General features: G+C 46.3%; 1 protein-coding gene across 1 annotated transcript in view; it reads right to left on the bottom strand.

The window, feature by feature from the left end:
- LOC126524163 (alpha-amylase-like) overlaps window positions 1-23,911 on the bottom strand; it is a 62,904-nt gene that overhangs the window by 18,096 nt on the left and 20,897 nt on the right. The window contains exons 4-5 of the mRNA XM_072286957.1: window positions 19,363-19,684; window positions 9,954-10,329 (exon numbers count right to left, since the gene is read on the bottom strand). Coding sequence (XP_072143058.1) covers window positions 9,954-10,329; window positions 19,363-19,684 — 698 coding nt within the window. The remainder of the gene's footprint in view (window positions 1-9,953; window positions 10,330-19,362; window positions 19,685-23,911) is intronic.

The raw sequence follows: 23,911 nt of genomic DNA, 5'->3' as shown, positions 1-23,911 counted from the left end.
CTAAACTTCTTAAAAACACTAAACATATTTGTGCAGCATATCTCTGTCTTCTATATTCACAGTCAGTTTCAACAGGCGTGCTGCCTCCCGATTGGAAGCACGGAAAGGTCGTTCCAGTTCACAAATCGGGCAACAAACACTCCCCATTAAATTATCGCCCCATCTCATTAACCAGTGTACCCTGCAAAATCCTTGAACATATCATCTACACACATATCATGGACTTCCTTGATGCCAACCATTTTTTTCATACCGCGCAGCATGGCTTCAGGAAAGGTTTTTCCTGCGAAACGCAGCTAGCTATGTTCGTTCATGACCTGCATGTTAACCTTGACTCTAACTTCCAGACTGACGCCATCTTCCTAGATTTCGGCAAAGCTTTTGACAAAGTTCCTCATGAGCGTCTACTACTAAAACTTGCCGCATTACATCTGTATACCAATATCTTAGCATGGATTAAAGAATTCTTAAGTAACCGTTCACAATCAGTCTTTGTCAACAATCAGGCATCTAACTCGACCCCTGTAACCTCAGGCGTACCCCAAGGGTCAGTCCTTGGTCCACTACTATTTCTAATTTACATTAATGACCTACCCATGCATGTATCTTCTAACATCCGTATGTTTGCAGACGATTGTGTAATTTATCGTAAAACTAACAGCGTTTCCGATAACATGTCCCTTCAAAACGACCTGCGAAGTGTACAGGAATGGTGTAACCTTTGGCTAATGGAACTAAACCCTAACAAATGTAACACTGTCTCCTTCCACCGCCGCAGAAATCCACTTGTTTTCTCGTACCAAATTGCTGACGTCAACCTTGAATTAGTTCCTTCCTACAAATATCTCGGAGTAACCCTTTGTAGTGATTTAACCTGGGAAACGCACATTATGAACATCATTTCATCTGCTAACAAAACACTCGGGTTTTTACAACGCCACTTGCGCCACGCCCCCCAACATGTAAAATTACTAGCCTATCAGACTCTCGTCAGGGCGAAATTAGAATATGCATCCCCCATTTGGAACCCTCATCAAGTATATCTCGTCAATCAACTGGAATCGCTTCAAAATCGAGCTGCAAGATTTATTCATTCTAAGTACTCCTACAACATCAGTGTATCGGCACTAAAAACAGAATCTGGCTTATCATTGCTTGCATCTCGCCGCCGCCTTGCTAGTCTTTGTCTTTTTCACAAGTTCTTTTACAGCTCACTTGGCAAACCACCATACATTCTCCCCCCGGCACGCATATCCAGCCGCACCGGTCACCCGCAACAAGTCACGCGCCCACGTACACGCACTGTCACTTTTTCGTCTTCATTCTTTTTTCGTGCAGCAACAGACTGGAACGGCCTTTCCAACGAAATCACAGTCATAACCTGTCCTAGCACATTTTTAAACACCGTAACAAATTATCTTACCCTGTAATAAAAATCTGGCCTTCCATTTTTTTATGTATGTATGTACCCACCCCTTATGTAATACCCCTTCAATGGGGCCTTTAAGGAAATAAAATGAAATGAAATGAGTGGTGCAAGTAAACGTTTAATCTATGTAGTTTATTTACACCCTTTCTAGAAGTTTACTTATTCAAGCGTTCAACAGCGTGAAGCTGTTGTTATCCACAGTGCTTCTCAACATCATAATACAACGGGAAGGTATCAACTTCAAATTCAATAAAAATAGTGGCGATCTCGAGAGTACTGTGGGGCGAAAAGTTTGTGTTTTGCCATCAGCAGAATTGCGTTACGAAAATTATTTATCTCTTCTTTTCACAGTCTCTGCACGCGTGATAACGAGGAATGCACTTAGTCCTCCGTGAACTATACAACCCTCCTCGTTTGCGTAGGAAGCAACGAAGAGGAAGGGGCCGGCTAATGTGCACGCAACATTTAAGTTTTGTGGGAATTATGGCGTTTGCAATAAATTAGTTATGCCAGTGCTCCAGAGCCTTAGGAGTATGTTCTACGAGCAACGCAGAATTTTCCAGCTGCTTTGGCGTAACTAAATATGCCAGCAAGGCCAAGTTCAACGAACTAAAAGGGAACGCTATCGAAAATTTGTCCCAAGTTCAAACGCATTGGCATCAATTACTGCTTTTGTAAAACAATTCCTTTATCATGTGCTCGAAACTATAACGCTGCCGCTTTCAGCTACGTTTTTCTATGACTCTAGGTAATTCAGCCGCACAAAAATTTATATCATGTAAAAATGCGGGGCGTGTTGACTCAATGTGTCGCAGAATCGTCGCATTGGCGGCTCAAGTAAGAGCGTAAAAAGCAATTACCGACCACTTGTGTTCTTAGTTTTTTAATGCGTGATAGCACATTCGCCTGGTGTCCTCGGTGAAATAAACGAGACAGCTTCTTTATCTTGGCGATAGTAAGCTGCAGGCAAATTGAACAGTGAGTGGGTTAAATGGTACCTTAGCAATAAAAACGTATGCAAGTGCTTTCTAGCGTCATGGGAGGCGCAGAATTTAGCATGTTGCTCTGGCATAGCTACAAATACCACAAGTCTAATTCAGCACAGATTGATGGAGTGATTTAGCGAAATTGCATGGTAGGTTACATGGTTGGTGATAAATTACAGCTTCTTAATGGAGTGTTTTAAAGTGTCGTACGGCCACAATCCTCTATGTTTCCTAATATCCCGACGTCACTGTCACACGGTGTTTATATTTCCCAGAAGGTGTCGCGCTAATGAAATTTGTGACAGAATTTTCACTTTCATGGCATAATCAAAAAAGCATCACAAATACTTACTCCACCCACGTTTTCTGCCTAATTTCATGCGATCAGACGACTTTCGTTGTTGGTTTTTCCCATGTTCCCGATAATATAAACTAGGCATATATTGTTTCTATTTACCAGAAATAAGGAACACGCTATAGGCGATCTGTAGGCAAAGTTCGAAGCGTGGGGACTAATTACTTCCTTTGCAATAAATTATACATGAAAGCGATAAGGTGATTCCTAAGGGTAATCTTTTTACCATCAGTGTCGATGTTTTTCGCAGCTGCCCTGAAAGAAATGTGAACGGAACCTGGATGAAATATATGCAATATTGAAAAGGAAGGAGTGGAAAGGGGGAAGTGCGCGCTATGGTCAATATTCAGCCTAAGTACCTTGTGTAGATGATTTACTGCCGTTGAAGACTTGCTTAACCAGTGCTCGAAAGCGTTATAAGGTGGCTAGGTTTCAAACGGACAAGTAATATAATGGCATCATTTTCAAGTCTGTGATTTAAATAAAGCAACTGAAATGCTTACTTCCACAGCACAAAATTAGTAGGTTCGGTTGAAATTCCATTATGACAGTTCGAAATTGACAGTTTCGAGAGTGTTACCGTGGATAAATTAGATGCTGAATAGGAAACTACCAACTACAATATTACTAACGTGTAGTAACATGACAGCACGATTCCAGTTCCGCATAGGGCCGTCACAGACGATGTAGGTATGAGAGCTAGCGCACGAACAAAATGATGTCTTGATCACATGATGTGGTGAAGGAGCCGAAGGTTGTGTTCTGGTAAGCACTAATTTGTTGATGTTTCTTTATTCTTTTCTTTGCCCAGAATAAGTACAGGCTTTGGAGCTGTGCACACAAATTTGAAGCCCAGCTACCCCTAAACTGGTGACTTCACCAGGGGAGTGCGCATCCTTTATAAATCTACCGTGTCATCGTTTTCTAGTCTCCTGTGAAATTCAACATTACTGGTAACCTATATCGACAGAACGCTACGTGTTGCTATCGGTAAACTAACATATAAAAATTATGGGGTTTTACGTGCCAAAACCACTTTCTGATTGTAAGGCACGCCGTAGTGGAGGACTCCGAAAATTTAGACCACCCGGGGTTCTTAAACGTGCACCTAAATCTAAGTACACGGGTGTTTTCGCATTTCGCGCCCATCGAAATGCGGCTGCCGTGGCCAGGATTCGATCCTGCGACCTCGTGCTCAGCAGCCCAACACCATGGCCACTGAGCAACCACGGCGTGTAATCTAACAGATAGAATTTTACAGAAGCATCACCAAAGCTAAACACCGCGGTGCTAGGTCACGACTTGGGAGGCAGGGTGCCAAGGGCGCGTTCTGTGCTGAGCCCTGCCGAGCTCTTAGGGAATACTCCAGCTGCTCGGATGGAGCTAGAGTGTTACAATATTCGCGGTAATCTGTCAAAACAATAGAAAGCACCAAGAATAAACGCACTATTGCTTCATATTAAAAGGTTATGCCCGCCACTTGGTAAATTAATTTTGGTTCGAATGCATAGGCCACTGCATTCAGTTTCACGTTTTTACATATATTTACAACTCCCAACAGATCGTTTGACAGTAAATTGGGAAGTTTCATTTATTAAGTAAAAGCAGCCGAAAGTGTTGCTCAAGTTTGTTCACAGTGGTGATGCAAGGTCACACGTGCAACAGCACACATCGTAGTTAAACACTGTGACCTCGCAAGATGCCACTCTCAGCTAGCAGGCTGTGCAGCGGTAATATGCAATTACTTCCCTTAAAAAAATACACATACTCTACAATTACACATACTCTACAATTACACATACTCTACGTACACCTCACTATTGTATCTCAGAGCCTCCTGCCCTTAGTCAACTGGTGCTTGGACATAGAAACGCATGGGAGCGATCATATACCAACATATGTGCAGATGAAGTGCTTTGTGCAATCAACTGCATCTGCTGTACGCTGCACTGATTGGTCCACATTCACTACATCTGTCGAAGAGTACTGTGGAGACATCACTTCACCATCTGATATAGAAGACATTATTGTATCATCAGTGCAGAAGACAACTAAGTTCATCACTGCACCTACATCCAGAACGGCGATTGATATTGAATATGAACGGCTCTGAGCGATCCGTCGGAGAGCGGAAAGGAAGGTTAGGCGAACTCAATCGTCATTAGACCTTGCTTTATGTCGACGAGCTCAACGAAAAATACGGCGTCACCTTCAAAAAATGGGAAAACAACGGTGGAGAACCTTCTGTTCGTCTCTAGATCCTCGAAAGACACTTGCTAGGATCTGGCAGATAGTACGAAGCCTTCGTGCCCCTCCTCAGCAAAAACATCCTTTCCGGGCTCTAGCACTTCACCAATCTCTGACGGAAGTGCAGGTTGCCGAAGACTCCTGTAAGAGAGTCACCCGTACCGATTCTTCAGCATGTCCAACATTGGATCGACCCGTGCTACCTCCTAAAGATGATCGTCTTGAGCTTCCTTTCACAATGCCGGAATTGGAAGCTGCACTTGCTGCGTCGAGACGATCTTCTGCCCCTGGACCTTACGGTATTTCATATACTGCTCTGTGCCACCTTGGGATGGAAGGTCGGAAAGTCCTGCTGTCATACTATAACGCCACGTGGTCATCCAGTACAGTCCCGAAGCAGTGGAAAACCAGCCATTTGGTCGCCCTCCTAAAGCCAGGAAAATCGCCTTACGAAATGTCATCTTACCGGCCAGTAGCTTTAGCTAGCTGTGTCGGTAAGGTGATGGAACGGATGGTGCTCACTAGATTAGAATGGTTCATGGAAAAGAATGAGCTTTATCCTGAAATGATGACCGGATTTAGACGTGGCCGGTCTGCAATAGATGGGGTCATTGATCTCGTGTCCACGATCGAACACGAAAAAAAGCGACACTGACTTGTAGGAGCAGTTTTCTTAGACATAAAAGGAGCTTATGACAATGTACTGCACGAAGCCATTCTTGATGCCCTCAGTAATTTAGGCATCGGCGGCCGTCTCTACATGTGGATTGATAATTACCTAGATGGTCGTACAGTCTTCATGTCCACGAATGATGGCGAAACGACAAGATACGCTGTGGTCCGTGGAGTGCCTCAAGGAGGAGTTCTCAGCCCGACCCTTTTCAATGTTGCCCTTATTGGCCTCGCGGAAATAATTCCTGATACAGTACGCATCAGTACATACGCAGACGACATATGCATATGGGCATCCGCAGTCAGGCGACCGCAAATTCGTGCCAGATTTCAGCGAGCTGTTTCTTTAACGTCTCAGTACCTGCAGTGCCAAGGACAGCAACTGGCCCCAGACAAGTGCGCTGCGATAGCGTTCACACGGAAGCTTATGTGTTGGTATCCAATTATGATCAATGGAAATGCCATCCCATATGTCACCCACCACAAGTACCTCGGCGTTGTCATTGACCGCGGTGTTTTATGGTCGAAACATGTGGCGATGTTAAAGAAAAAAATTAACTGGGCTTGCTCAAGTTTTTCGCTTTCTGGCCGGTATGAAGTGGGGTCCATCTGAGCGTTCGCTACTCCGGCTGTACCAGGCTCTCTACGTCGGATACATTCGGTATAGCCTGCCAGTTTTATCAGGTATGAGCCCGTCATGTTTACGCACGCTGGAAAGTGCCCAGGCACAGATACTGAAAACAGGTCTCGGTGTTCCACGTTGCACCTCAACCTACGGAACAATTGAGGAGGCTCGCGTCACCCCTTTACCTGTCTATCCACGATGCGAACCTCTTCGAGTATTCCTGCGACTGCTTTGTCGTCATGGACGCCATCCCTTATCGACATTACCCGATATACGGCCGGACTCCACTTTTTCAAGAGCCGTTAAATGGCAAGAATCTGCCATACCAGTATACTTTGCCCCGGCTGACCTTCCACATATGCCCTCATGGGTAATGTCCAAAATACCGGTACGTCTATCTATTCCGGGAATTTCTAAAGAATCGCGAATACCTACCGTCGGCCTCAGACATTTAACACTTGAATATATATCGAAAGAATATGACTCCTCGGTAAGCGTGTATACAGACGGATCGGTATCGTCGTATGCGTCTGGTGCGGCTTTCGTCGTGCCTGCGCATCAAGTCATTCGACGGTTTCGTCGGCATAACAAGACGACTTCAACATCTACGGAACTAGTGGCAATCAGAGAGGCCGTTCAATATATTTCGCGACAGTCTCCTCAAATATGGACAGTCTTCAGCGACGCAAAATCGGCTCTTCAACTACTTAGAGTGGTGTTGAAAGAAAGCGCTTACAGAGTGTTGGCTCTTCAAACTGCCGAGCTCTACACTTTAGCGCAAGAAAAGGGCCACCACATCACATTTCAGTGGATTCCCAGTCACTGTGGTATACAGGGCAACGAACTGGCCGACGCCGAAGCGAAGAAAGCACTCGAAGAACGAGAGTCACTGCTTTCAATTCCTTTTTCAAGAGCGGACGCCAACTGTCTCCTCTCCAGTGTCATCCGAAAATTTACAGCAAAGCACTGGGACAATCCGGATAATCGCCACAGACGACTCAAGAGATTGGACCCTGCCATGAATTTTAGGCTACCACCGAAAATTCAACGTAGCTGTGCCAGTCTTCTGCACAGACTAAGGCTGGGGGTAGCGTTTACGCGCGGATACGTGCACCTCATGCGACGCACCGAGTCTCCACACTGTGAGGTGTGCAATGTGACTGAGACTATAGGTCATGTGCTTTGTGACTGCCCTAAGTACGTGGAAGAGCGTGAAAGGTTGGACAACGACCTTACGCGTCTCGACAGCGCACCGTTGTCGGAGGACGTTATTTTAGGCCCTTGGCCAGATGCTCAATCGAGTTTCAAGGCCATTCAGGCATTACTGAACTTTTTAAAAACTACGGGCCTGGATCGCAGACTTTGAGCATGCCAAATTGCTTGCGATATGTTCTACATCTTCCTTCTATCGTCATCGTCACCCATCATGCACCTCTTCCCTCTTTCTTTCCCTCTTCCCCTTCCCCCAATGCCGAGTAGCTGGCTAGAGGAATATACCTCAGGCCGACCTCTCAGCATTTCGTATCATTAAACTTCTCTCCTCTCTCTATGCATAAACTCCGCTTCCACGAACCAAGAACTCAACTAGGCATCTGCAATGTCATCCGCGCCTTCGCGTGACGTACCACTGCCAGTCACAGACCGAACGGATGTTTACAGACTTGCTCAAGAATAATCTTGGCTTGAACACAACTGTTCACTTCTCAGTAACTGTTACCTCAGTAACTAAGTGTCTGGAAGGGTTCTTGATGACATGGTAAAATGTGTAGTTCTCAGGCGTATCACATACATCAGTCATGAAAAAGACCTACAGGAATGAGCACTTCGATATTTCAACATACAGTTGAGACTGTCCTATCCCCGTCTTGCGTAAACTCCAGAATGAACGGAGCTACGTCGTGTAGGTACACTTGCAGTATGCGTAAAGTCAGTGACGCGGTCATGGAGGCACCCTGCAACCAAGCGCCGGAATCTCCGAGGCCATGGTATTGGCGAATTGTGTTCTGCACTTGCGACTTATCGCGCTAAAGATACAAGCGCGCCACGTTAGGATGATTTATGAATTTGTTGTAGGCTTGCGTTCAATCACAAAAAAGAAAGGTAATCATACTTTCTCATAATGCTTTTCATGCAATATATAAAATCACGAGAATGGAACAGTGGGCTAGATGTTCAACGTGCTTCATTTTGTGCGCGAAAATAACGAAAGGGCCAGACTGAAGCATCTATACAAACATCTAATACCAAGAGAAAATTATAAACTGTTTATTCTTCAGAAAGTAACAAAACGTTGTGTATATATGGCCACATCGCATGCACAACGACGACTTCTCGGGGTCTACCGAGGTGATCAATTGTCACTAATTTTTCTGCTGAGAGCTAATGCTGCGGACCTGTTTTCTGCTGAGACTAAGAAACATAGGTTGACATATGTACCACATGGCGTAGCCTGCGGCGCTATAGCTTAAAGCTAATCCAAAGTGTCTCTTTTCTTATTCTGCAAACAGCCCTCCATGATAGGTCGAAAACATTTTCGGGCCACCTTCACTTTCGTGTCTGTCACGCGACATCCCCATGACCGCGAAAACTGCCCATCTGATATCACGCATACACTTTGACTATGCATGATCAGACCGAACAAAAAAATATTTATTTCTAATTGGAAGCTTTTTTTTTTGCCATTCGCCCTGTTCTACAGGGCTGCGCGCCTCGTCAAGCTGCCTCTACTGGAGCAGCTTTTACTTGCAGCCTCCTCCATCAAGTAGATGGAAATAAAGCTATTCTATTCTAAATGTTTTTGGTCTGCGCCCACTTCACCTGTCTGTCACACGGCTTCACAAAATCGTGAGAACTAAGCTCGAAAAGAGTGTTGTGTACGCATTAAAGATGCATTGCCATGTCCGAAAAAACTAGATTTTTTCTGAATAGCCAGAAGCTGCCCCTTTCCGAAACAAATAGAGCATGGTTGCCCGACGATCGCTTTGGCACTGGTTACTATTGTTGCCGGGGTGCGTGCACTCATTTGTGTGTAATAAAAAAAATTGCATGGAAATATAAGGTGATCGAGACCTTTCGGCAAGTAAACTACATCGCTCTGCCAACTCTTATTCGACGGGAATCCATTTTAGCGGCATTTTTAACCTTACCTTGCACGCCGCCGCGATTTGTTGCCAGCCACCGCAAGCTAAAGTAAGGGGCTGAGGTCCGATCGCAGACGCCGGCACCACCCTCCTCATCCGGTTTCTCATTCGACTGGCCCTGACCCGCCAAAACCCTCTGCACTTCAGCGTGCTGCTTGCCTCTTGTGAACCAACCATATAAGAAAAACCGCTCAACGCAGGCAATGCTATTTGCTTTGAAAGCAAACAAAAGTGGCCTCCTTATTGAGGAATGCGTTTGATTCGGCATTTCGGGTTCCAGCCTCATGCTTCCGTCAGTGGTTACGTGATTGGAACAAAAACAGATTGGCATAGTTTTACGTTGTAGTGACCCTGGTGGCACATCCGTGAGGTTTGCCTTTTATGGAATAGGGAGAGCAAGAACACTTATATGCAAGAACGCTGAATGACGTCACCCTCCTCTAATGCCGCAAGGAAGCCGAGGTGTCGCGCACGTTCCCTTACGGTGGAGCTGGCTTACCTGTGCTCGCATACCCATCCGCCTCGGCAGGTGTTATCGCTGTGCCGAATGACGGGTTCGATGTTCCACGCGGCATCCGACGGCGGTCCGATCCAGTCGTTCCGGTCCACGCCATCCCGGAAATCCCGGGGCCAGCGGTAGCTGCTCATAACGCGAGGCAATCCATACGGCCACGCAAGTAGGAAAACGTTGGCCATCTTGTACAGGCGGGGCTCGAAGAACGTCAGGATGTCCGCGCCGCCAGCTCCGTGGCCCCTCTGGTTGTCATGATTGTCCACGAAAGTCAACGCGTCTCCACTCGGAAGGAAGCCCCAGTCCTCACCAAAGTTTCCAAGGTACTTGAGCAGCTGATGCGGTCGTTTCCTAAGCACGGCTCCTTGAAAAAAACAATATGCAAACCGTCAGCAAAGATCCACTTGCACGTGTAGGCTTTCTCGTTTGGAAAACTAGTTACCAGCTGCAGTTTCCTCGCTTAAAATCTCACTCAAACATATATTGGTTGCATTTTATTACCATGAATTCTTGCTGGTTGTTCGGTGATAACGTAGCGCATAGACGCGCCTTCCGCGTGGTAATTAAAGATAAAAGCCACCCCTAATTAAGGATCACAGTCTGCTGGGCGAGGTACATATTTCTAAGCCAATCAGCGACAAATAGACCAATGCTGAAGCACATGTCGGTGGCAGCTTGTGAGTGTGCTGCCGCTGCACAGTAACGCGTTATTTAGCCGTAATACTCTACGTAACATGTGCAGTACGCCATATGAGGAAATACATTAGTAGAGTAATATAGTAAACGGTAAAGAGTGGCTCCGCCAGTAATCTCTTGTGGGTCACCTAGGCTCTCAGCGCTCCTAGCGGATTGCGCCGAAATACACCAGCGATGACTTCCATTTCAGTTTTGCTTGAGAGCGCAGCTCTTAGGCGCCTGTTCCTGCGGCGAGCGTCAGCGTTGTCCTTCGTAGCCAAGTGAACGAACGTAGCGAAGGGTGAAAGCGAATAGAGCGCGAGAAGGAAAGTGGAGGAGGAGATATGGCGAAAACGTGAGACGAAAAGTGTAGTGGCGTGCAAGGCGGCTTCGCGGCGCGTGTCGTCTCTATGGAAACAAAGCGTTGCATGAGCAGAGGTCTGTCTGCTGCAGCTGCTGTGAAGTGCGCCCACTCGTAACCTACTCGCCGCCTCTCGCGATCTCCCGAATAGCGAAGCAGTCGCGCCACAACGCTCCCTTTGCAACGTGTCGAACGAGACAGATTGGCCGCGCCAGCCAATGTATCGCGATATGAAATCGCGCTCACAGCTGCGCTAAAATTTCCCATTAGAGAATATCGTAATCGTCGGTGATTTTCTGGTTTCACCGACCAACGTTGCATGCTTCATCGAGTGGTTTTATGTCACCCTTGCGCCACTGCTCAGATTTTCTGACGACGAGAGGGCAAAGCTATATTGGTTCACTTAATTTCAAAATGTCGTTTCAATATATGTTGATTACATCTCAAACTCTAACTTAGGGCAACAATCATGCAACGCATTTATGAGGTGCTGAGCAATGGTACTGAGGTTTATGGTGTGTAAATCGTCCTTCTCATACTTCACAGGCGAAGATATATCGAAATCGATCATGCCGCAGAAAGCTAACTGGCCGTCTGTTTTTGTACGGTTGATAAAAAAGGACAAATTGCGAGCAATGAAGCCTTTCCCAATACACAAGTGTGATGCAGGAGTAGATAAACAATATACGCAGCTGCACGTACGATGCCAGTAACACAATAAGACAAGTTATTACAATGAGTGCAATGAATACATTGGCAGTAAGTTGCGAAACAAATTACGGCAGAACTGATCTCGCGATCACTGTCGACATTAATGCGATTAGCAATTTAGAAATGTATCAACACGCCGTATTTCTGAAGTAACGTTTATTTAACATCTGTAGTGGTGATTCTTAGGATTTCGATGCTTCGGATAAACGCGACATACCCCGCCATATTCCAATGTTGCTTCATTGCACTCGCTTGCCAAGGTCTCACAAGAGCTTGGTGGCATGATGACGATAGCATGGCGCCAAAGTAATTACGACGATCGAATGACGAAGAAAGAATGACATTAATAGAACGACAAGAGTATTTATGACGATGGTATAAATGATGACGATAGCATATGGACGACAGCGTGACGACGGCAACGTGACGATAATTAAATGACGACGAGTGTATGACGTTAGCAAAATTTCTTGCTGGGCTAGTTGATTCATGCTTAACAACTTAAAACTGGTAAGCGCAGTTCCAATGCGCTTACTAGTACTCTGCTGTTTAGTGTATGACAACGATATGCCGTGACGCAGATTGTATGAAGACAGCAGGATGACAAAGCTGGAATCACATTAATGGTTCGAACAAAATGGAGTGACGACGACAATGTGGGAACTAACCCATGATAGCGACTAAGGGCGACGAAATGACGACGACGGCTTGACAACGGCGCATACTCACGACTGAATGACATCATGATTACGATAGACTGATAAAGAAGGAATGACGTCGATGGATCGAAGTAGGTGGTATCAGGAAGAAGGCGTGACGACAGCTGCATGACATTATTGAAGTCATGATGGTGGTAAAATGATAGTTCGACGACGACGAGATGAGGACAATTATGTGACGACGACGGCATGACCACGACGACACGACGACAGTAGGTGGAGGTGGTTAGAATGACAACGGTGGAAGGACCGCGGCGCCATCAGGGCGACGTTAAAACAACAAATGCATGACGACGATAGAATGATTAGGTATGAGCATAATAGGATGAAAGCGAGTGTATGACAGTATAGGCATGGCGAATGCTTTATCATGAAGGCTCTAAGAAGACGACCGCATGATGAGAGGTGGACGACGAGGCTGGAGTGACGAAGATGGTCTGACAAAGACGGTTTGACAAATGTTGCGTATAGCGATTGTCTGACAATGATGCAGTGTCAACGATAGCATGACAGCAGCGGCCTAATAACGAAAGAATGACAACAGCACGATTATGGTATAAGGAAGAACAACTGACATCGATGGAACGACGAAAGCGGTAAGACGACTACATGAAGACGACAATGGGAGTGCGTTACTACAATAAGACGACAGCATGACGGCTAGAGCATCATGACCGTGTTATGACGACGACTGTGCGACGACGATGGCGTCACGACAACGGCAGGACGAGAGTCGAAGGATGAAGCCAGAATTACGACACTAGAAGTACTACGCCGGCACGACGACGACGGACTACAACAAATGTCGGACGATGACCGTATAACGGCGACGCGATGACGTCACAATGGTGTGGGGATAATGGGCTGGCTACGAGTGTATGATGACAATGGCTTGACGACAACTGCATCACGAAGCCTGTGTGACGGCGATGACGGGACGACGGCGGCATGACAAGAGTCTGAATAAGAGGCTACAGTGGTGTGACCTATGATGTGACGAGGGCATGCCAAATGTATGACATCGATAGCGCGACGGAGACGGCTTGAAGAGAGTTGGATGACAAAGCTGGAATGACAACGATGCTATTGAACATCTTATGTCACTGGGTCGATGTAGAAAGCGTGATGACGACGGCATGACGTGCCCCACCAAGAAGTTGGAATGACGGCGATGGAATGACCACGACGGCATAACGATCAAGAGCACATACCTAGTTGGCCAGACAACTGAGTGGGACGGCGTAGGCGGATAGATAGATAGATAGATAGATAGATAGATAGATAGATAGATAGATAGATAGATAGATAGATAGATAGATAGATAGATAGATAGATAGATAGATAGATAGATAGATAGATAGATAGATAGATAGATAGATAGATAGCCTCGAAATGACTGAAGTAGGTAAAGAATGATAATCGCATTAAAACAGCCTATAGGGTTCGTATGCTTATTTACACGTGTAGATCGTATGCAACAAGCAATACTTATTGCAACAGGTTATATTGGAATATCCTGTTATTAAACCAAAATACTGACGAGGTACGGGAATTAATCAGTGCGAGAAATATTGGAAACTTACTTCATTGTTAAGGCAGGAGACACGTGTGTTGCGCGTGCGTCCGTCTGTTTCGCTCCATGAATCAAAGATTGATTTCCTTGACAACTTTCTATGGGGATATGTTGATATTGTCATTTCATGGCAAGTGCGCTTTACTACATCATTTTCGGATGTTGTCACGTGCATCGTCGCTTACTTATATGCCTGCTTTCAACAACATTGCCTGCTCAGTCAGCGCTTGTCCGTGTATCTCTGATGCGTAGTTCGCGCTGCCAATAGCTTGAGAAAGTTATATTACAATGCCTATTTCACTGCAGCACAGCGATAAACTAGGAGAATGCAATCATGAGCAGCAGAGTCTGTGTATCTGTTTCTTTCTACGTCCTCGTCCAGTCGCGCTTATACACTCTACCATGGATTCTAACCAACTAGCCCGCCAACGTGTTTTAGCCAAGCAGCAGAAGCTTATTTTGTGTCCACTGCAGGACGAAGGCCTCTCATTGCGATCTCGAATTACCCCGGTCCTGTGCCAATCGGTACGAACTTGCGCCTGCGAATTTTCTAATTTGATCCCCCGCCTAGATTTCTGCCGTCCACGACTGCACTTCCCTTCTCTTGGCACCCGTTCTGCAACTCTAATGGCCCACCGGTTATTCATCCTACGCATTACATGTCCTATCCAGCTCCACGTTTTTTCTTGGGGTCCATAAGAACATCGGCTATCCCCGTTTGCTCTCTGATCCACACCGCTCGCTTCCTGTCTCTTGCCGTTACGCCTAGTATTTTCCCTTCCATCCCTCTTTGCGCGATCCTCAACGTGCTACAGCAACGTGGCTCATAGCGCTGGAAGATACAGACAAGAACGAGAAAACAGGACGAGGGCTAACTTTCAGCTCAGTGTTTACTTCCACAAAAACAGCGTATTTGAAGGCCCGCAAACCGAAAAGGCTTAATCACAGCAGGTGAAACCCAGCGCCTTCCAGGAACGCACATTCACTTGTCAGAATAACTTAAGGGGAGACTCTGCAGTTATCAGCGGCCCTCGCTATCAAAGCAGCTTCAGCAACTTCCCGCGTAACTTCCCGCGTAACACTGCCATACCTCCCACTTCACTTGCTGCTTGTGAGGCCAGCTTGCTTACGATTTCATTCATTACGTCTAGGTCATCTTCATCTCTCTGTTCTAAAGCTGCACATTTGTTGCAAGTACCAGTCTGAATTCCTGTTTTTACCCTTACTGCGTCTCGGTTTGCCTATTTCTTTTTCACTAACTTCACGCTTTCTCTCGTTATATTGATGAAAATCCTAGACAACACTAAGCTATGATCACTGCACTTCACCCTACCTAAGACTTCTACATCCTGCACTACGCTGGAATCTACTTGATTCTTGTTTCTTCATTAAGGATTTTCAGGTCCACTTCCTTTTGGTACGCTTCTTGAAGAAGGTATTCATTATTTGGAGCTTATTTCTTTGCCCGAATTCTACCAACATATCTCCTCTAGTGTTCCTAAAATCTACGCCATAGTTGCTAATTGCTTGTATTTTCTACCAACATATCTCCTCTAGTGTTCCTAGAATCTACGCCATAGTTGCTAATTGCTTGTTCACCAGCCTGCTTTTCTGCACTTTTGTATTGAAGTCGCTCATGACTACAGGATGTTGAGTTTCCACTTTCCTGATCGCTAATTCAACATCTTCATAAAGCTTTCATATTTCTTAATCACCATGAATGGTGGTTGGAGCGTAGGTGTACTACCTTTATTCTATGCCTCCTATTTAGCTTTATTACGACTAGTGCCACCCTCTCATTAATGCTGTGGAGTTCGTCGATGTTGCCCACTATATGGATATGGATTAGGAGTCTTCGCCCATATGGTTTCTTATCTGGAAGTCCTCTGTGGTACAGGACCTGGCCGTTAGTCAACAGTGTATAAGCCTCACCAGTTCTTGCCTCACTAAGGCCAATGATATCCCAAATAATGCATGGTAGTTCCTCCAGCAGTCCTTCTGAGCTAGCTTCATTCCAGAGGGTTCATGTGTTAAACGTTGCCAGGTTCAGTTTCCAGTGGCAGCCTGTCCTGGTGCCGAGATTTATAACACCCCTTGCCGCGTCGCAGGTCTGACCGCCGCTTTGATCAGGCGCTCCGCAGCTGCTTAAGTAAGTGTTTTTTGTTGAAGCTTAGTGGGCCTTCCTAATTTGACTGCACCTAGTCTAGTATAGTATGACTGGCTCTCGGCGTTCTTCTTTCTTTTTTGCCGATGTCAGGCACCACTCCAAGCCAGGAGATGTAGTGTACTGGAGGAGGATTTGAGCTTACGACTTTTAGATTGAGAAACTGATGTTCTACCTGTGCTCCGTGCTACCGTTTCAGTCGTATAGCTACAAATGGTACACTTCAAAAAAAAGGAAGAGGGGGGATTTGAACTTCTTACTACAGGGACCGAGATAGCTCAGTTGGATAACCCTAGGGAAAAAAAAAATCAGAAAATGGAATTCATCGAACCATGGCGCTCCTGTCAACTAGAATCTCTGATACAGCAGAACCCATTAACGATCTTCGTGTGCAATTCACAGAGAAGCGAGCGCGACGACCGGAGCCCGACTAGTCACAAAACATCTTTACTGGGTTTCGCACGTGCTGACAGTGACGGCGCCTACAAGAGCTTCACACGGGCTAGGTCGCACCGCTGTCGTTGTCGCAGCCACAACACAGACGGCTGCGGTACCGCGCTGTGAGCCACGTCTACAGCATCAGCCACAGGATAATATTGTGACCATCCCCATTCGAACACCGTGGTGATGTGGTACCACCTACCAGTCAGGCCGACCTCCTAAGCTCGCCCAGAAAAGCACTCGAGTTGCTACTTATACTGTTTACCATATTACTCTATGTTACGTCAGCTATAGTGTGACTATGACTGGGAGAGTTTGACGTGTTTCAGGTGAAAATGTGCTGGCTGTCAAGTTAGTGGATTTCTGTACAGCGTTCCTGGTACGGTCTCCGAGGATACCGCGCAGAGAGAATAACAAGGCGATATAATATGCTGCTACACATGCATTCCTCGGTTCAAGCCACAGCTAACAAGCATACCAAATTTATTTCACCTGTCTACAATTCTATAGCGAAAGGCGTTTGCCCAGTCAGTGTGCGCGTGCAGAACGAGTACTCGTATATCTACGATGATGGATCGACATTTGCGCGAGTTGGTACTGCTTGAAAATCTTGAAGGGGCAGCGCAATATGACGAAGACAGAAGGCAGGAACACACATGACAGTGCACATGACAGTGCAGTGTAGAACTGGAGTTGTTTTCGAACTTCCATTTTCCTGCGGTCACGTATATATCGACCAAACAGGTCGTTGCCTGAACGTTGGATTCTCTGAGCATAAGCGCTCGCTAACGCGTAATGCCTACTCACATGTCGCGCGGCATTGCTCTGAGCATGGGTGTACTCTAATCTATAAAAACACTACAATGCTTTTCGTGCATAGAAATCAGACCACGAGTGAGATTATTGAGGCCTACTTTATCAGGAAGAAAGGGTCGCTTGTGTAAGCATGCCATCGATAAATTTGTATGACAATGAATTTGGAATTTTTAAGCCGCCTCATAATGTAGCATTAGATTACAGGATTTTGTGTTTTGCCTGCGCACTGATAATGCCGCCATTGATGGGAGAGCACGTGGCTATGCGTCGTGTACATAAGTTTGTGTATGCCTTCGAATAAAGTTAGTTGTGAGTTCAGCGCTGTCCTGTGTCTTCCTGCCTTCTGTCTTCGTAATATTTCGCTGCCCCTTCAAGATCTACGATGATGTACGCGATCAGCAGCGATTACACTGGAATGTATAAATGGCCGACGTAATTGCTCCGTAGATTAAATTTTGAAGCAGGACGACTGTGCTTGCCGCTAGCTCTCTACTTCGAATGAAACTTGTTTTTCTGAGCACATGACAGAGAGTTATATTTGTGAGTCACAGCTTTGTAAGTAAGTTTGTAAGTAAGTAAGTAAGTAAGTAAGTAAGTAGGTAAGTAAGTAAGTAAGTCACAGCATGGTTCTTCACTGTCACTACATCAACACAATGTGCTGTCTACGTGGGAATGAAGAAAAGGTTCTAGCCTCACTAAACAGACCGCCTAAAAATTTAGGATATTTCAGGATTTCTGGCTCTGCACTTTTACCATACATTCAAGACCTTAATAATGGACAATGTGGAAAGCGAACTTGAAGCGTGACATGCACAGGTATTTGCAGGTTTCAATAAACATCAAACTGCATCTCGCCTCAACCCCTAACTGAGACTGGAGCTACATACCTGTATCTTCAGTTAATATTTTTGGGGAGAAAAGGGTTGCAACTGCAGTCGCCGTAAATGCTGGGATAAGGCATCAGCGCCGTATTTTCGGCTCTTTTTCCTGTGTTTCACTGGTTTTTTCCAGCATGGTGCCACGCACGTACACGCAAACGAACACATCTGACTCAACTACCGTGGAAACCCACTGTCAAAACGCTGCTGTGAGTAAACGCGGCAGCAGCAGCGAGCCGAATTGACTTTCCTTCATCCGCTCCCACCAACACGAACTAAGTCGCAAAAACAGCGCAACGCGGACTCTGTACCTATCGCATATGGCTTCCAAGATACAGTGGATGGCCGGGCGTAAGACTTGGGCCGCCGAAGTAGAAGGCTGCCCCCTTCCCTACCACCCCGCAAAGCCTTGAGCGCGACGGAAGGTGGCGCGCTTCCTTCCCGCTTTCGTCGGTTGCGTGCGCGAGATTGAGTGGCGATCGCCAGGCCACCTCGCACGCTTTCACTAGCACAAAGAGCTGTACGACGCGCGGCTACGATTTTATCACGCTTTTACTTTATATGGAACCTCGCGGCGACGCCAACGCATACGGAAGGAATGCACCTGGAGTATCCCATATAATAGCTATCGCAATGAAAGAAAGATTTCAGGGACGATAGATGATTTACCTACGCTTGGTCCCTTATAAATCCTGGTAAAGATTTGCAGGAGCTTTTTCTTGATTATCGTAGTTCTTTAGTGCACGAGCACACATCATCGCAATTTAGTAAATTTTCGCTGTGCCTGATCGAATGCCAGATTGCACACGTTTGTTGCTAACACTGCGTCGTATTCTCTAAATTCAAACATAAATGTACAGGGCACATTTATGTTACCCTTAATTGCTTGTTTAATATCTTCACTTCGTCTGCAAATACCATGCTGCTGTGTTACTCTCTTCTAACATTATCCAATATAATTGAATTTGAAGTGCTGACTTGGCTGTCCTTAGACCTTTTTTTGTTAGCTTCACAAATCCTAAAGTAGAAGTTAGTATCGCGCATTCATTCAGAATTTACCAAGCTTAATGCCGTAACGGAACTCGGTCACTCTGCCCAGGCGGTGATACTGCCAACTGGTGACTGCCTCGCCCTGACCCAAGTCGACCACCTCCTGGTAGATGAAGGGCTTGGTTCCCGGGGCAAAGAACTGTGTATTGAGGTCATTAAGCCTAGCATAGATGACTTGGAGGTCAGCAGGCCACATGTGTTTGGCGGCGTCGACGCGGAATCCAGCCACGCCAAACCCGATGAGTCGATTCAAGAACTCAGCAACCTTGGCTCGAACGTGCTCTCTACCCTGGTTCAAGTCGCGGAGCCCGACCAGTTGGCAGTTGCGCACCTGTGCGAACATTCATAGGTAAATACAAACACTGGCAAGGCCCGGTGACTTCCTAGGGTAAGTTCGAAAAATCACGGCCTTTTATGGTATCAGAAGGAATATTCTCTGAGCCTGCTCGAAATTAGATGCCGTGATGTGTTGAAAACACGGCCAAAGGGAGAAAACCGTCTCAAGAAGGACGCAGCAGGCAGTTATGGTTTGAAACAATCATAAAGCATTGACAAGAACTGGCAGCTGCTACAAAAGCTTCATGTACCAATTCCTCTGCTGTCGCTGGAGTACCGATACCCATTTTCTGCAAAACTCTCGTGTGACGTGTTAAACACGTCACAAGAAAATAACAGGCGTCACGTCACACCTGATAAGCAGGCGCAATAGTGTGGTTGCGCGCATTTCCTGAAGCTCGAACCTTGTATAGTTACATGTCCAGGCACTTTAGTAAAGTGCAAAAGTAAGTGCAAGATTGTAGTAAATGGCGCAAACTACCACTTCCATCCAATTATTGTCAAGTTTTTGGTTTACTGGATAACAATACACCAGCTCACAAACAAAGGCAGTGCAGAAAAGTAAAAAAATGTTCTTCCTGTAGTGAAGAACTCTTTCTTGTAATCGCTAGAAGACTTGAAAATTTATTACGCAGCTCATAACACGCCGAAAATAACGAAAAACGCTTGTACACACCAATGACATCTTCGTCACCGTCTTTTGTGCTGTTACAGCATGAATTCTACTAACTTACGAATTTCTCTCCTTGTCCCATGTATAAGTAGATGTACGACATCTTTGGTATCTAAAATGATAAGGACACGGCACACTCTTTGCCCTAGACTGACAAATTGCGTTCATAAGCGTAAAAAGGAATTGAAGCAAACTCGAATTATTAGCGATCGATTCGCACGTGGGTTCGCACTGGGGATGCTTGCTGGCCCTTGGCATGGATAAGCATAACTGAATGTTTTATGTTGTTCTGCTAAATACGCTGCAGATCAACACATACTGAAAACTTCTCACCGCTCATATCGCAGCTCGGCGCAGTGAACTCCCAAGTAATGACCAAAGACGAATCGAAAATCTTCGAAAATTCGTCGAAAATCGACCAATCGAAAGCTTAATCAAGATTTGACCCAAGCAGCTTGCATAGATCTCTTCTCAGTTATTTTAGCATACGAGCTAGCTATTTCAACCATAACTGTCATGTAGCGACGTTCTTCAGCATTGATGCCGAAAGACTGCTGAAAAACTGCCACCTATATCGCTTTCGCCATAAGCACGTTCGGGCTGTTAAGTTAATTCATATATAAGTTTTCCTAAGAAAGATTGTGTATATATTTATATATATATATATATGATATATATATATATATATATATGTATGTATATATACATATATATATATATGTGCGTGTGTTTGACCCTTATTTAGTAGGCTTCACTTGTTTTTCTTCGTTCACGTGACGCCTATCAATCTATCTTTAGTGAATTTTCATGCTATTCTGAAATCACATGGTCGCCAAGGTCTGATGTATGCTACTCCATGAATTGAATTAATCCTGGCATCAAGGACGAATACCTCAGACATCGAAGAGACGGAATTTCAATGTTCGTGCAGATACGTGGAGCGTGCTACCAGTAGGGGTTTAAAATTTACGTTTCATGGTGCTGCTTCTCTGACGAATGTCTTATGGGTAATGAAGAAGGCAAGACGACGACGAAACAGCCAAGGAAGCAAGCCACAGCGTCGGTAGTAGCCACGCGACGCGAACTTGCGCTTGCCCGGAATTTTGGCCGCTTGGCGCCCGCCATTTCTTGACGCTCACCTTTGACGTTCGTCGTCGTTCCTTAATGTCTCGACGTCAATACATCGCGTGACATTTGGTGGACGTTCCGTGGGTACCCTGCACCACCATGGAACTTCGTTCCCAGATGCTCTCTTCTGTTCCTGCTCCCATTATGGGCAACGACATCCCGACTCAAACTGACCCCTCGGCCGCCCATGCCGCCTGTGGTGCCGTGTACACGTCAGCAGGATCCGCCAATCTTGAACGGCTCAGGTGATTCAGATGTTGAAGTTCGGTTGTCGACGTACGAACGCGTCAGCTTCAACAACAAATGGCATGATCCAACGAAATTGACTCACGTCGTGCTTTATCTTGCGGACATGGAGGAACTGTGATATCGCAACCACGAGACTGATATTCCCACTTGGTCCGTTTTTATGACTTCCATTACGGACGTCCTTGGTCGGCCTACGGCCCGTCAGCTTCGCGCTGAGCAGCGCTTGCGTCAACGTGCGCAGCCTCCCGGCGAGAATTCCACGTGCTACATCGAGGATGTGCTCAATCTCTGCAACCGCGTCAACTCCACCACGACTGAGGAGGAGAAAATCACATCCTGAAGGCCATCGAGGACAACGCTTTTCTGCTGCTGCTCGCCAGGAATCCCACTATGGTCGCTGCACTCATTCCATTGTGTTAGAGCTTTGACGAGTTGCGCGATCGCCCGCCACGCCCTCACGACGCCCGCCCCACTATCTAGCTTACAGCTAGCTGCCAGCCCTGGCGGTCAACAGCCGCTGCTCTCCACAATCAAGGACTTTATCATTTTAGGATGTGTCTTCCTTTCGCGCCATCGCGCCATCATAGACTCCATCCATGCAGAAGTGGCCCTTACGCCACGGTAAACCTCTCTTTCGTTGGCTCCTCTTCCCGACACTCTCAAACTTGTCATTGTTGCGGACACATATACCGCCCCGAAAACTTCGACCCTTGTACTCTTGTCCTCTACGGCCGCCCCAGACGGAGCCGTTCGTTTTACCCCGTCCGAAGTAGTTCTCCGCTGCCATGACCTAGGACTGCCGTTTGCCGTACTTACCACTGAATCTTGTGCTACAGCCATGTTCTTTTCCAACTGGCTCACATCTTCCGTTACTTTACTTCGTGGGGAATCTTCAGGCCACATACAAGATGTTGACCTCCGGCGCTCCCTGGTGTTTGCTGAGGACTAACCCAGTCTTCAACTGACTGCCATGACTACCCATGTTTCCATAACTTCAACTCCAGACACTTTGCACCCTTCTTTTGCCGCCAATCTATCGTCAACACATCGTAGCGAACTCCTGGCCCTTCTTCGATCCTTTCGATCTTCCTTCGATTGCGCTCTACCCTATTTGAGTCGTAAAACGGGCGTCGCACACCGCATTGACAGCGGCTGTCATGCGCCCTTACGCCAACCACCACATCGAGTTTCAGCGACACAAGTGCGTATTATCAACGAACAAGTCGATGATATGCTTAACCGTGGTGTCATCAACCGTCCCAGAGCCCCTGCTATTCTCCTGCTGTACTCGTGCGCAAAAAGGATGGATCTATCAGATTCTGTGTCGACTATTGTCGCCTCAATAAGATAACTCGGAAGGACGTATACGTATTGCCGCGCATCGATGATGTTCTTGATTGTTTGCAAGGGGCAGAGTACTTCTCGTCTCTGGATTTACGCTCGGGTTATTGGTAAGTTCCAATGACCGACCTTGACCGACCTAAGACGTCTTTCGTCATTCCTCGCGGACTGTATGAGTTGAAAGGAGTACTGCGTGCGTGATAACTTTATTTAGAATCCGGCAATTTGGAGGCCCAGGCCTGGGGCCGCCTAGATGGCCACTGGGAGCTGCTGCTCCCGTGCGGCCTCCTTGGCTCGCTGGACGGCCCAAAGTTGGTCTTGGAGTTTTGAGCTGAGCAGCACGGCCGGCCACCGCGCCCGTAGATTTTCCGGGGAGACTGCCCCATTATCTTGGTATATTTCGCATCCCCACAACATGTTTTGAAGGGTGGCTCTAACAGACTTGCGTAACTTGCACATATCGCTCTCGTATATATCAGGGTAGAAAGTTTTTAGTTGCACGGGACTCGTATAAGTTTCTGTTTGTAATCGCCTCCAAGTAACCGACTCAGATCTGTTCAGTTTAGTGTGAGGCGGTGGTAATACTCGCCTGCGACTTTGATAGAATTTGGCAATGTCGCTACATCTTGTTAGTCTATCTTTTTCTCTCAAGATCTCCTCCTCCGCGTTTTCCTGACCGATGGAAGTCACTCTTTGCTCAGCTCGGCGAGTAAGACCTCGAGCTTCGTGGTGTGCTACGCCGTTGAGGTTTACTGCGGGAATGCCTGGAGTCGTATGCGCTGGGAACCAGAGCAATTGCCTGCCGTTCTTCTCTGCATTGGAGAATTTTGC

Source organism: Dermacentor andersoni, chromosome 3, assembly GCF_023375885.2.
Source record: "Dermacentor andersoni chromosome 3, qqDerAnde1_hic_scaffold, whole genome shotgun sequence".
Taxonomy (NCBI): Eukaryota; Metazoa; Arthropoda; class Arachnida; order Ixodida; family Ixodidae; genus Dermacentor; species Dermacentor andersoni.
Note: the sequence above shows the minus strand (reverse complement) of the source record. Positions and strands in the feature narration are given on the sequence as shown.